General features: G+C 36.1%; 1 protein-coding gene and 1 pseudogene across 5 annotated transcripts in view; one reads left to right on the top strand and one right to left on the bottom strand.

Moving 5' to 3' along the window:
• MLIP (muscular LMNA interacting protein) overlaps positions 1-11186 on the bottom strand; it is a 251973-nt gene extending 240787 nt beyond the window's left edge. For all 5 annotated transcript variants that reach the window (XM_054492411.2, XM_054492420.2, XM_054492419.2 and 2 more), the window contains exon 1: positions 11041-11186. In XM_054492411.2, the coding sequence (XP_054348386.1) occupies positions 11041-11103 (63 nt within the window). In that variant the 5' untranslated portion in view covers positions 11104-11186. The remainder of the gene's footprint in view (positions 1-11040) is intronic.
• Positions 11187-12175: 989 nt separating this feature from the next.
• On the top strand, positions 12176-13666 carry LOC129039057 (enhancer of rudimentary homolog; annotated as a pseudogene).
• The last annotated feature ends 185 nt before the right edge of the window (positions 13667-13851 follow it).

The following is a 13851-nucleotide window of genomic DNA, read 5'->3' as shown; positions in this document are numbered from 1 at the left end:
GCATGATCTGTAAAAGAAGCATTCCACTTTGCCTAACATCTGTCCTTTTGTGGAAAAAAGGAAAATACTGCCCACTATACCAAGGCCTTTACATTCCTTTGTATTATGTCATCATAGATTAGTAACTAATTCCCCTACTGTGTCCACTAGTTTTACTTTTATAAACAATATTGCAATAAACATCATTAAACTAAATATTTGTATATTTCTTTGCCTCATATAAATGTCTAGAGTAAAATTATCTGGCCAGTAGGTAGGTAAATAATTAAGGTCTCAATACATATTACACTCCAGAAAAATGGTAGCAATTTATAGTCCTATCTGCAGATGAGACTGCATATTTTTTAGAAAAATTCTTAAGTAAAAAAATTAATTAATTATTGGAAGTGTTGCTTTCCTAGGAAAATATCTTACATGCAAGGAATAAAAATGCCAGATGAAGGTAAGAGGCATATAGTATGATACCCCGAACAGAAAAAAAATAGTTGTTGGGCTTAAAATGTATTTGAATCTTTAGTCTTGGTCCATTTTTGGTGCTATAACAAAATATCTGAGGCTGGGTAATTTATAAAGAACAGAAATATACTCCAGGAAGTCCAAGATCAGGGTGCCAGCAGGTTCTGTGTCTGGTAAAGGTTCATTTCTCATTGATGGTGTCTTCTAGGCATCCTCACATGGTGGAAGGGACAGAAGGCAAAAAAGGGAGGAACACTGTGTCCTCACATGGCAGAAGAGCAGAAGAGAATGAACTCATTCCCTCAAGCCCTGTTAGAAGCGCACTACTCTCATCCACTAGGACTCCAACCTCACAGCTTCATCACCTCTTAAAAGCCCCACCTCTTAATACTATCAGTTGATGATTAAATTCCAACATCTGAATGTTGGAGGACACATCCAGACTGTAGCTTCTCTCAAAAAAAGAATAAAGATGTTCCACAGCACCCATCATTTATTGAAACGATTTTCCAACACAAATAGAGCATTGAGAGCAAGCTTTTAAAATAAATTGAGGGACTTCTGGGTCAAGATCACTAATGGAACACACATGTTTATTTCATATTCTTCTCTGGACACTATTAAAATGAGAGTAAAGGAATTTTAAACCATAAACCCACAAAAATAAGAGATCTGGCAGAGAGAAAAATCAGTATGAAAAAGCACATTGTAAATTTCTGGAAGATGAAAAGGAGATAGAGGTAGACGGCCAGACGAAGATGAGCTGCCAAGAAGTGACCTTAGTATAAATGACTTTGCAAACCCTGGAGGGTGCCAGAGTCAAGGAAGACAAATTCCACAAAGGCATGACTGTAAAGAAGGGCTGAAAAGAAGGAGATTCATTGAAAGCCTCTAAAACCAGCTCTTTCTTTTCCTTCCCCACCCCATGCAAAGATGGACCAGCAGGCAGGAGGTCTACAAGCTGCAGGCAAAGGATTGCTGGGCTGAATGAATGAATAAGCAGAAGCAAGTGGCACAACAAAACATGCCAGAATTCCAAGACCGAAAGCTGAGTTCAAGTGGAAAAACAAAATAGGGATGAAAAAAGGTTTTATTTCCCATATATTTCCTTCACATTCTAAATTAATGCCCCACTCTCTGTGATAAGCATATTAATTCATGCTAACATTTTCTTCCTTCAGCCTCCCACTATGACATGATATCCCCAGAGAAATCATAATAGGTTCAGGAAAGCAATCCTATGAGCTCTCTCAACTGCTCCTAAGACGAATGTCATCAAGTTAGTATTTAAAATCACGAGGTGGTCTCTAAATTGCTACGCTCTGACAGCTATAAGGGTACTAGGCCTATTTTGAAGACCAAGCTGGGGGTGGAGGGGGGGCATCTTCCCAGAAGCTACCCATGCAAGAAAATACCCATTAACTGAGCAGAAAATTAATAAAAGGACCCTTGAGAAATTTTTAGGTTATAAATAATAACAAAAGACCAGCAATTGAACTACAAACATCCTCTAACTATTTTTTTAAAAATGATCTCGTTATTTTCATGAAGGTCATGTAGAAAAATAAAGCAAATGATTCTCTAATGTAATTCCATCACTAATACCACAGTCTATTTGTCATTCCCTTAGGGGAGCTGTACTTGGGACAGAACAACTAGATATATAATTGTAATTCTCACAATGAGAACCTAGAAAATATTTTGCCGCACGTACAGTATGCTATATATGTCACTGTGAAAGCACAGCTCGCTTAAAGCCTGCAATCCATCCATCTCCTTTCTGTTATTCGCCATCACACAGAGCTATATCAAAAGATCCATTCAAACAGTGAGTCTCAGACTTACATTATCAGCAGACACTGCTTTAATTAGCAGTGGTTTTCAAAGGGCTGGATGGCATCAAGAACTTGATTTGAACCATAAAGTAGAAATCTGGATCCTTAACAGTTTCACTTCTCAACTCTCAGCTCCCCTCACTGGGTTCCAATAGATACAGCCCTCATTTTTCTTAATGTAAGAAAGAAAATGAAAATGGTGGCTAGAGTTTGGCAATACTTGTGCGTCCACTTTTCCTCAACCACCAGTGATGAAGAGGGGCTAAAATTAAGGTTGCAAAGGGACTAAGATATCTGTGTCAGGTACGTTGCAGGGAGTGGTAAGAATGACAAAAAAAGAATGAATAAGAGAAATCATTTTTAAAATAACATTTAACACACAGATTGTGTGTATATATATATGTGTGTGTGTGTGTATTAATTTTTATTCCAAATGAAAACATAGCATCCACTTTATTTTAGGTTAAGTGTGAGAAAATATAATGCTTTATTTTGGGTATTTCAATATAAACATTAAGGCACTTACATGCTACTTCTTTCATCTATTTCACAATATTTACCCATGATCCAATTCCTGAATCTTTGTTATTTCTCGGTGAAAACATAGAAAAACTATGCAATTTAATTAATCAGTACTGAACTGTGAACTTTCTATTCTAAAAGGAAAGTTTCATCTAATAACAAGGACTTCTATTTTACATTTGATTAGTGATAATATAAAAATAGAAACTATTTCAAGATTCCTAATGTTTGAATAAATAGGCATCATTTGGTATGGAAAGAATTTAATAAATCCACAGCCAGAGAGCACTTTTGATAGATGTATAAAATGCTGAAGAGCATAGCAATATTTTCAAATCCAATCCAACCTTTCACTTTGTAGATAAAGAAGCCAAAGATTAAGTGATTTGTCAAAGGCCATACAAGCACAACTTTAACTGTATTACCTACCAGTCTCCTGGAATCAGATCTAACATGCTCCTCACCATACTAGTTGGCACTTAGGGAGAGATAGAAAACCTCTTTGGAATAAGAATCCTTGTCACCATCAACACACACACACACACACACACACAGAAGACACAGGTTCTTCATTTAGATTTTCATAGGTATGTCAATTAAACACCTGTACACACTCGCTTTTTCATTTTTCCAGTCTCTCCTCATTTTGCCATTATGCACATTAGGACTTTAACTCTCACTGCTTAGCAATTTCCCAATGATCCTCATGGTCCACCACTATCATAGCATATTTGCTTTCTCTCTCTTTTTAAAATTTCATGCTATAGATTTTTCTGCAATTTTTAAATTTTTGTTATTGGCTCAAAGGAGAAAAGGCCAGAAAGAAGTTAAGATGGAATTCTTTCCTATTCAAAAGAGATTTAAGTTTTTCAACTACTTAGTTTTTCACTTGGGTCTGCCAAATGATCAGGATTCATGGTTTCTATTTACTACTATACTACACCTGGGGTAAGACCAGAATTTTTTAATTACTCATAATGCTGAAGGGTTGTCTCAGTTATTTGGAGAACGTTATCTTAATCATCAAATCTCTAATAACTGGTGCAGAGAGATCAATCATATAATCCTCTTATTGACATCTCAGAAATGTCTTACCTCCCTAAGAAAGGGAAAAATTAATTAATTTTACTAAAAATTCAGGAGTGACACAGTGTTCAGAAACTCAAAGAATCCTGGTTCTGAATTCCCTCCAATTGCCTTCCAGTTGAGGGATGCTTACTGAGAAACTTAACATGAAATTTTGGTCTCTACCACCCATCTGTTTTATGAAAATAATTATTTCCACAGGGTATTTTAGATGTCAACTCTGGATGCCATCTCTGGAGAAAAGTGGATAATAAATTTAAAATATACCAATGATGAATGGGCCATCGTGGGCGATGTGCCAAGTGGAGACATAGAATGCACAGTAGGCAACACAAATACCTTAGGGAGGGCAGCTGCAGCCTTAAAGATGCTGAAGTGCCTACCATGGCCCATGACAATGTCACCAATAAAATCAAACATGAGCCGGCAGCTTAGGGGAGTTAAGGTATGGGGGCAAAGCAACTCACATTCTCTACCATCAAAATTGTCCCTTAGACAATATGGACATCTAAGGCAACTTTATCAGTTGAATCCAAAACACAGCAAGAGTCATTGCTACTCTATGAGTAGCAGAGACATGGAAGGAGGTTTCCAAAATAAATGATGTAATGCCAAAAAAATAAAATATCATTGTTTGCATGTTTTTATCTTTCTTTCCTTCATTTAGGTCATCATCAAAATTAGTTTATTAAGAATGAATGCAACCAATTGTGGTATAAAGATACATACATCCAGTACCTTACTGACAGAGATTTCCTACTTATTAAATTTAATTTGCATTTATTACTTATTTTATTATGTGAAGTTGCCTTGTAAGGAATAACATATAGATCAGAAGCAACATTCAAGCCATACTGAAAGTAGTATCTAGACAACACATCAGAAACATTGGCAGAATAGATGACTTGTTTTGGGGCATATCAGGGCCTTCTGAGTGAGTGCCTGTTACCAATGACTCTAGTTAGACACAATTAGAAAGAGAAATAAATATATAAGTAGATATTACGGCAGAATAAAACATGTGACAGGCCAGGCGCAGCGGCTCATGCCTGTAATTCTAGCACTTTGGGAGGCCGAGGCGGGCAGAGTGCCTGAGCCCAGGAGTTCGAGACTAGCCTGGACAACAAGTGAAACCCTGTCTCTACTAAAATACAAAAAAAAAAAAAAAGTAGCTGGGCGTGGCAGCATGTGCCTGTGGTCCCAGCTACTCGGGAGACTGAGGCAGGATAATTGCTTGAACCTGGGAGGCAGAGGTTGCAGTGAGCCGAGATCACGCCACTACACTCCAGCCTGGGCGACAGAGTGAGACTCCATTTCCAAAAATAATAATAATCATCATCATCATCATCATCATCATCATCATTATCATATTCATGTTACCGTGTTACAGCATAAAATGCTTTACAATCATTCCCGTTGTTAAGACATTCTGAAGAATAATTATAGACTTGCTACCACAGGTCCATGTGAGAAATTGAGGTGTCAATGGTTTGTACACTTAGAATGTTTCTGAGTGGCTAAAACCTATCATTATTATATCATAAGGTACTTAAAAATAATCAAAGCATAATAATTGCCTTGAGGGCTAGGACTTTCTTTATCCTGTATGTTCAGATGGCTGCAGAGTACTGCAGCCCTTAGTATTCTGTCTTATTCAAAATAAGTGTCTAGGGATGTATACTGATTTGAAAGTCTGTTTTGTTTTTTCTGAGTACATTGCCATCCAATAGGCACTAGGTTGCATGTCTGAAGACGCTCACCAACAACACTCAAACCTGTCGTCAGATAATGATATGAGGAATTAGAACCAAGCACGAATCTCATGTTTTTTGTTTGTTAACAGATTTCTTCTTAGAAAGTAATTAATTTTATTTGTATTAATGAAGCTATGAATTAATAAATAATTTAGGCTGGGCATGGTGGCTCACACCTGTAATCCCAACACTTTGGGAGGCTAAAGTGGGTGAATTACCTGAGGTCAGGAGTTCAAAACTAGCCTGACCAATATGGTGAAACCCCATCTCTACTAAAAATACAAAATTAGCAGGGCGTGGTGGCACATGCCTGTAATCCCAGCTGCTGGGAAGGCTGAAGCAGCAGAATCGCTTGAACCCAGGAGGCGGAGGTTGCAGTGAGCCGAGATCGCACCATTGCACTCCAGCTTGGGCAACAAGAGTGAAACTCGAATTCAAAATAAATAAATTATTTAATTAACTTTATTTAAAGAGCTATCCTTCACTGAATTATCACAGAATTCTAAAATTCTGTGTAGTTTTACATTTTAACAAGTTTTTTTTTTTTTCATTTCTTTTCTCTTTTGCTGTATTTAAAAATAAGTAGTATGGGCCAGGCACAGTAGCTTTCGCCTGTAATCCCAGCACTTTGGGAGGCCAAGGCGGGTGGATCACCTGAGGTCAGGAATTTGAGACCAGCTTGGCTAACGTGGAGAAACCCAGTCTCTACTAAAAATACAAAAATTAGCCAGGCGTGGTGGTGCACGCCTGTAGTCCCAGCTACTCGGGAGGCTGAGGCAGGAGAATCGCTTGAACTTGGGAAGGCGGAGGTTGCAGTGAGCCGAGATCGCGCCACTGCACTCCAGCCTGGGTGACAAGAGTGAAACTCAGTCTCAAAAAATAAATTAATTAATTAAATAAAAAATAAATAAGTGGTATGAACTCTTTTTTCTGAAATCAAGAAGAATGTTATTATGAGATCATAAGTAAATTTACATATCATTGGATAACTCTTTCGCTCTCAAATTCAAAATAAATCAAATTTTTAAATATAAAAAGTAAAATTTAAATTATTTAAAATATAATTGTTCAGCTCCTTATATTAGATATATCCTGTTAAAGAAAACTAATGTCAGATGACCTGTTTTCTTTCTCAATCTCAAAGAGTTGCTTTTTTACTCAAGGTAGCAATATTTATGACATTTAGAAATTGACCACTGTGTTGATTTGATTGTACCAAGTCTCAATATAAAATAAGTTGAATCATATACTCTTCTTGTTATCATTATTATTAATTTTTTTTTTTTTTTTTTTTTTGAGACGGAGTCTTGCTCTGTCGCCCAGGCTGGAGTGCAGTGGCGCAATCTCGGCTCACTGCAAGCTCTGCCTCCCGGGTTCACGCCAGTCTCCTGCCTCAGCCTCCCGAGCAGCTGGGACTACAGGTGCCTGCCGCCACGCCCAGCTAATTTTTTGTATTTTTAGTAGAGATGGGGTTTCGCCGTGTTAGCCAGGACAGTCTCGATCTCCTGACCTCGTGATCCGCCCACCTCGGCCTCCCAAAGTGTTGGGATTACAGGCGTGAGCCACCACGCCCGGTCATTATCATTATTTTTGTAATATTATTGAACATTCATTATTTGAGAAGATAAAATTGTCTCGAGACATATTTTGTTAATACAAGAGAAATTATTAAATTTATGCATGAAATATGTTTCTTCTTATAATCTCTTAGAGAAAGAAACCATTATTTATCAGAATGCCCTGAGGTACATGATCATTTTACTATAGTAATATATGATTTTTTTTTCCTTTTCATTATGAAATTTCAGTAGAAGGTAAATATAAGGAAAATTCTTTGTTGATGCATTTATAGTCTAAAAGACATTTGGAAAATAGTCAAGATTTGTTGTCTTAGTTTTACTTATTTATTAAACATAATACATAGAAACTAGTACCTATTTCTTAAAACTATTCCAGAAGTAACTTCATGTTATAAATACAAATATACCCAGCTTGAAAGTATTGCTTTGTCAATCATTATTCCAAAAATGCATCTCAAAAATAAAACAGACTACAAATTCATATGCTAACACGTCATTTCCTAAGGTATGTTGCAGAGAACACTACTGGTTCCTCAGAATATTCACTGTTATTGCACACACATTAAAATGTATTACACTGGTAGATGAGTTTAGGAAACACCGGATTAACCTCCAGAGTGCCTCACAGTCTTTAGTATGTTACAATACAAATATGAGTCTCCAAGGAGAAATGTGTTGTAAAATGCACAGTGTTTTCTGAATATTCTTGAACACAGACCAGAACCACATTTTGTGAAGCACTGTGGAAAATCAGAATTCCCAGGAACAGAGTTTAGAAAATACATGATAGGAAAAACAAAAGATCCATTCAGCCTCAACAGCAATTATGGTGGAACCAACCAAATTGAAACATATTGTTACAAAATACTTTCCTCCTTTCTTCCACCTCTCTACCACTTCCCACAAAAATTAGCTTTATTGTCATCTGATTTAGCAGAATCAGTGACTAAGATATTCCACGATTTAATAGATGGTTTCCAAAGGCGTGGAAATGTCCTAAGTCCATGTTAATTGATTTTTCTTCTCATGTTTGAAATATTGGAATAACATCAACCAAATTATGAGAAATTTCACTTGGCATTGGTAGATTTAAGAAATTTTGAAGAATTTGATATCATTCCTTTATTTCTGATTATTTATTGATTAATAGATGTAAAAGAGGCACCTTGAATTGGTTAAGTACCTAGCAATCTTTTAATCAGCAAACAGCAATAAACTCAGGGCAAAATCAATACTTAAAAGTAGCAATTCACTCACCCAGGGTAAGATAAGATTTATATTGGATGTGTAGCAAAGAATCTTGTTTTACTTGTGTCTTGTCTTTGTCTTATTTTGTCTTGTTTTATCTTTGTGCAGAATAAACTGATGAATTTTTAAATTCTGCAGACTGGTGACTTTCTTACTTATTTACTATAGATCTTACCTTAGAAATTTTTTCAAATAAACCCAGTAATGCATATTGCTTAAGTGTGTGACACATACTATAACACTGTTCATAATAAAGATCCTTATGAGAGATACAGCTTTAATTTTAAACAAATGTATAACACAATATTATAATGTACACATATTGAAATATTTTAATGGAAAAAATATTTTCTTCTTTTAAAAACCAGACTTTTATGAACTTTACTATTTATAATAAATAAATTGAATAAATTTCAGAAAATAGTGAACTCCACAAAAATACATTTTTCAACTGTCTTCAGCAACATAGCCGGTCATACTGTGTTACATTGGTATTAACATGAAACATAATGCTCGATGAACTGAAGTTTTTGGATATTCATTTACATAAACAGCCAAAATAACTTTTATTGGAAACCCTCAAAGATATACATTTTCCAACTCTCTTAAATAGAAAATACTAAGCATAGGCAAAACTTTTCTTGATAACAGTGTCATCAAAACTCCTGTATCTGAAAGGTGCCAGGTTCCTTAGCTCTATTTGCTTGTACACTTAATTACCCCAGACACTGGGCTTTCATGTGTTCCCGCCACCCCCAAAACAGCCTCTCTTCTCAGTGCAGGTGAATGTTCGTATGCCTCTGATGTGCCGCCATATTTCCCTGCAATCTTTAGAAGTCAATCTGAGGCTAGCCCTAGGCCTCTGCTACAGAGTAATGTTCATGAGTTTTGTGACAGCTGCTTCCTCTAAGGAAAGATTTTTGCTCACTTCTAGATTTATAGCTGTATTCAAGGTAGAGTCAGGCATGCACAATATCTGACTTTCCAGAAAGTGAAATGCTAATACATCGAATCACTTCAAATAAGAAGAGTCCATCTTCACTTTGTACACTAGCCCCATGTCCTCTATGTTTACTTTCAAAACTTCCTGTAAAAGACTGCCAGGAAGCTCAGGGTCAAATTTCACACTAATTCATAGCTAATTCATAGCAACCATTTATTCATGTATTTAGTTACTCCCTATCTGGTTCCATAAAGGTTTTATGACCACTAATCCTTTATGCTTACCATATCTGGGTTTTCTCTTTACTTTTAAATGCATTTTAACTTTTTTCTTTCCACATTAGTAAACTTTGGGCACGTGCTTTTTAAGTGAATCAGGCCAAAAACAGTTTAAAAATAGGCTTAGGCTAGGGACTTCACATACATTATAGTTTTTATTCTTCACAAAAGCCTTCAGATTAGTTATTACTGTTCCCTATCTTACACATGAATTAACTGAGACTCAGAAAGATTAAACAAAACCCATGGTCTTATATTTGGTAGTTGTGGGCAAGAATTTTCACCAAGCCCTTTCTGATTCAAAATCCCTGGTTAGCTCTACAAGGACACATGGCCTTTCCAAATAGTCAAAAAGCAAAATACTCTGTGGCCATTACATGTCTGTACAATCACCTAGGGCAGAGGTCCAAAGTGGGTACTGAAAATGATGACCTGATTCCTTTAAGAAAAGGTTGTATATTTTATTAAATATATTACTTTAAGACCTTGAGATTCTAATACACTTCAGGAGTTTTCAACCCAGTATAGTTCTTTTTTCCATTTTTCTAGTTTTAATATCTTGAATAGTCCATAAACCTCAACTTCATACATCTAGAACAATGTATTCCCATGAATTTGGTCTTATTATGGGCTATATTATCTTACTTTTTGTTATTTAGGCTGATATTAAAATTAGTTATGACCTGTTCCAATGTTAACTCTATAGCCACAGTAAATTTACAAACATAATTAGTGACCTGTGCTCATCAGATGAGCCATGGACAGCACATTTAACTCAAGGTTATAGTCTATTTTGTATTTGAGCAAATATAAGTGACCATATTAATCATTGACATTTAATTGCTTAGTATCGAGGCAAAATTACTTTTATAACTTCTACGGCAAAAAACTTTATCCTTATACCAGAAGTTCATTAAACTTAATAAAACATTAATCTATTCTATAATACTTATTTTTCTTGGCACATATTACTGGTATCTCTGAGAAAAAATGGACTTTGAACACTTGCTAAGCTTCACATACGTAAATAAAACAATTTTCCAGTGCTGAGGCAATCACAATGAGAGGTCAAAATAAATGGATTCTAGTTTTTAAAATGAAGGTAAACCACATCATTTAACTAAATCAAATTTGCCCTCATTTGTGCAATGGCATTTTATATATAACTTTATTACATTATTTTCAGGAAAGCCCATGGAACTCATTAATTTTAAAGTTATCGACCAGCAAAACATGGAAACAGAGGCCGGCTAGCACAACTTTTCCAATCTATGACAGTTGCTCTACTACCCTGTCAATTTCATTATAAATCTGTGTGTGCTAAATCTCATGTCTTACCGTCAGTTTCTCCTCTAAATTCTTGTTTAATAAGCTTCTTTTTTCATGCTTTTCAAGTTCCATGTTGAAAGAGAATGAAAAGGAGAGAAAGACTGAGAGACACAGAGGTTCAGATTCTGTCTAGAAAATGATTCGACGTGCTTACATGTTAGATATTGCAGGACATTCCAAGTTGTGAGAGCCTAGGACACTATCAGAGAGCCCTAGCGATAATTTCTGGTTAGCTAGTGTTTCCATTTATAGATGTTCAAACCCTATAAACAGAGCACTGAAGAGAAGTCAGGCAGCTGGCCTTAGATAATGATAAATGTCCCTAGATATAAAAGCAAACTCTTCAGCAGAATGTTCCAACAGGTTAGGCTCCCTGAACCAATACAGATGTATGTGACAAAAATCCACGATCAAAGAATTCATTAATAGCTGTTGCAACAGAATAAAATATACTTTAGAATATAGACCTAATAAATCAGTTAAAAGGAACAAATGTGATAGTCAGATAGCAAATAAAATCAGCGGATCTAGCGCTTCCAAATTCCAATTTGCATCCTAGTGGTGTAGATATGTATGTATTACTTTGTAGATTTTTTAAAATGTTGCTTAAAAAGGAAGAGCAAAAGTATAACAAATTAAAACTATAAAGACATGCAAACATATATTCAAGGGGTGTTGTCAACTTTATTCATGCAGAGTTGACAAAATGATGTTTAAAAATACCATGAAATAAAAGTGTTTTCCTTCACAAAAATGGATTTTGTTCTTCATTATCCTGGCTTTTTCACTGGGAGCAAAGTTATGATATAGAAGATAAATCTCATTTTTTCAGTGGAACAAGTACTTTCAGATTTCTTTAGAAAATGTTACATGCCTTAAAGAAAATTAATTGGGCAACTTAATGGTAAATAGTTCTCCCTGTGTTTTGCAGCAAAACAAAATATGTGGATGGTAATAGAAGAATATAAACTGATTTCAGAGTAAACTAAGACTGCTCTCTGTGGTGATTTAATACCTCAGCCTGTTTAAAACATCCTTTCAACACCTGTTTTTTGGTTTTGGTTTTGTTTTGTTTTGTTTTGTTTTGTCTACTTTAACTCAAATTCCCTATCAGCTTTTCCTTCATAAGAAAACATTTCAGAAAATGTGTTGTGGAGCTCTGTCCTTTCGAACGATTGCAGTCAATCCTCTGTTGTCAGGCAGGGTTGCTCCAGAATTTATTCTGCATCATGATGGAAGGTTTGAAGACTTCAGAAGTGAAACACTGAGTAGGCAATAAACCTATCGTTCACGATGATAAATTCAGAAACACTATATTAGATTCATGGGCAAAATGGGCTTCCCCTTTTGACTCAAATGTAAATTCCAGAAAAGAAATTATTTATGCTGGTTATTGTTCTAACAAGTTGGAAAACAAAAATCTTAAAGATTGATTAACATGCAAGATTGGTATGTGTCAAAAGCAAGGCAATTGTTAAAATCTTAAGTAAACGAACTTCCTAAACCTCTGTAGAAAAAAAAAAAAAAAGAATCATGCTGTGGCTGCAAAAGGAAACTCAATTCGTGCTCAGCATGTGAGTTTAATGCCTGAAGACTAAATCCAGGATCCGGTTAGGAGGAAAAGGAATGGTGTGTGTGATGCAGAGTTGGTTGGCAGATGAGAATATGGTAGTGATTTGGAAGAGATGTGGGAGACATGAAAAGTTTTAGTTACACAAACATGTGCTGAGTGCTTACAATAGATAAAGACTATCCTAGGGGCAGGTAGGTTTTTTAAATAAAATAATTGAAAATAATAATACAATTTACAAATACAATCCCTGGATTTTGGCCCTCAACAAACTCACAACCCAGGTGCGACTGGATAGTAGCAGGATAATAACCCTCATGTAGCACAGTTCCTTGGCATACTCATCGTGCGCTAGGTACCGCTTTAAGGCTTTCCAAATGTTATTTCAATTCCCTTTTAAAATCAGTCTAGAGGGTAGATATTATTATCTTTCCCATTGTTATGGGCTAAATTTGTGCCTCCGAAATTCATATATTGAAGTTCTCATCCCCCAATACCCTAGAATGTGACTGTATGTAAAGAATGTTCTTGAAAGAGGTAATTTAGGTTAAATGAAGGCATTAGGTTGGGCCCTAATCCATTATGAGTGGTTCCTTCTAAGAAGAAATTAGAACACAGGCACTCACAGAGGGAAGGCTCTGTGAAGACTCACTGAGAAGATGGCCATCTATAGGTCAAAGAGAGCAGCCTTAGAAAAAACCAACCCTGGTGCTGCAGGGTAAGCAGCAGTTACCATGAGAAGAGTTTGGTGGGCGATCTCACACCATCTTGCTGGCACAGCCTACCAAAAAGCCAGAAGACAGAACTTAAGCTGACTATGAATCTGTGAACAAATGCATGGACGGCATTTGTAAAATAAATGAAGAATATCTGAAGAGAATGATCCCAACAGCCCCTCTGTCTCATTGATATCATCAGTTGTTTGATTTTATGGATGATCTGGCAGACCTCAGCTGCCTGGTTTAGCGAGCTAATACCCAGACATGCCAGCCTTACAACAAAGATAGGATTAAAGAGAAGTTCTATATGCTCCTGAGTCAGCAGGCTCAACATACCAGGATGTAATTGAGTTGGGAGCACTAGGGGAATGAGGGGGGGGCTTCACAGGTGTGTACAAAGAACGAGCTGTAATGGAAGTTTAGGATTACAGTGTTCCTGTTTCCATTTTGTTACACTCTAGCTAGGATTGAATGTATTAGATAAATGTGAGGGTCTTGTTCAACCTGAAGCTCCTGTTGGCTCCCTTTTTA

This window comes from Pongo pygmaeus, chromosome 5, assembly GCF_028885625.2.
Source record: "Pongo pygmaeus isolate AG05252 chromosome 5, NHGRI_mPonPyg2-v2.0_pri, whole genome shotgun sequence".
Taxonomy (NCBI): domain Eukaryota; kingdom Metazoa; phylum Chordata; class Mammalia; order Primates; family Hominidae; genus Pongo; species Pongo pygmaeus.
The sequence above is the reverse complement of the archived record's forward strand: the minus strand, read 5'-3'. Positions and strand labels throughout refer to the sequence as shown.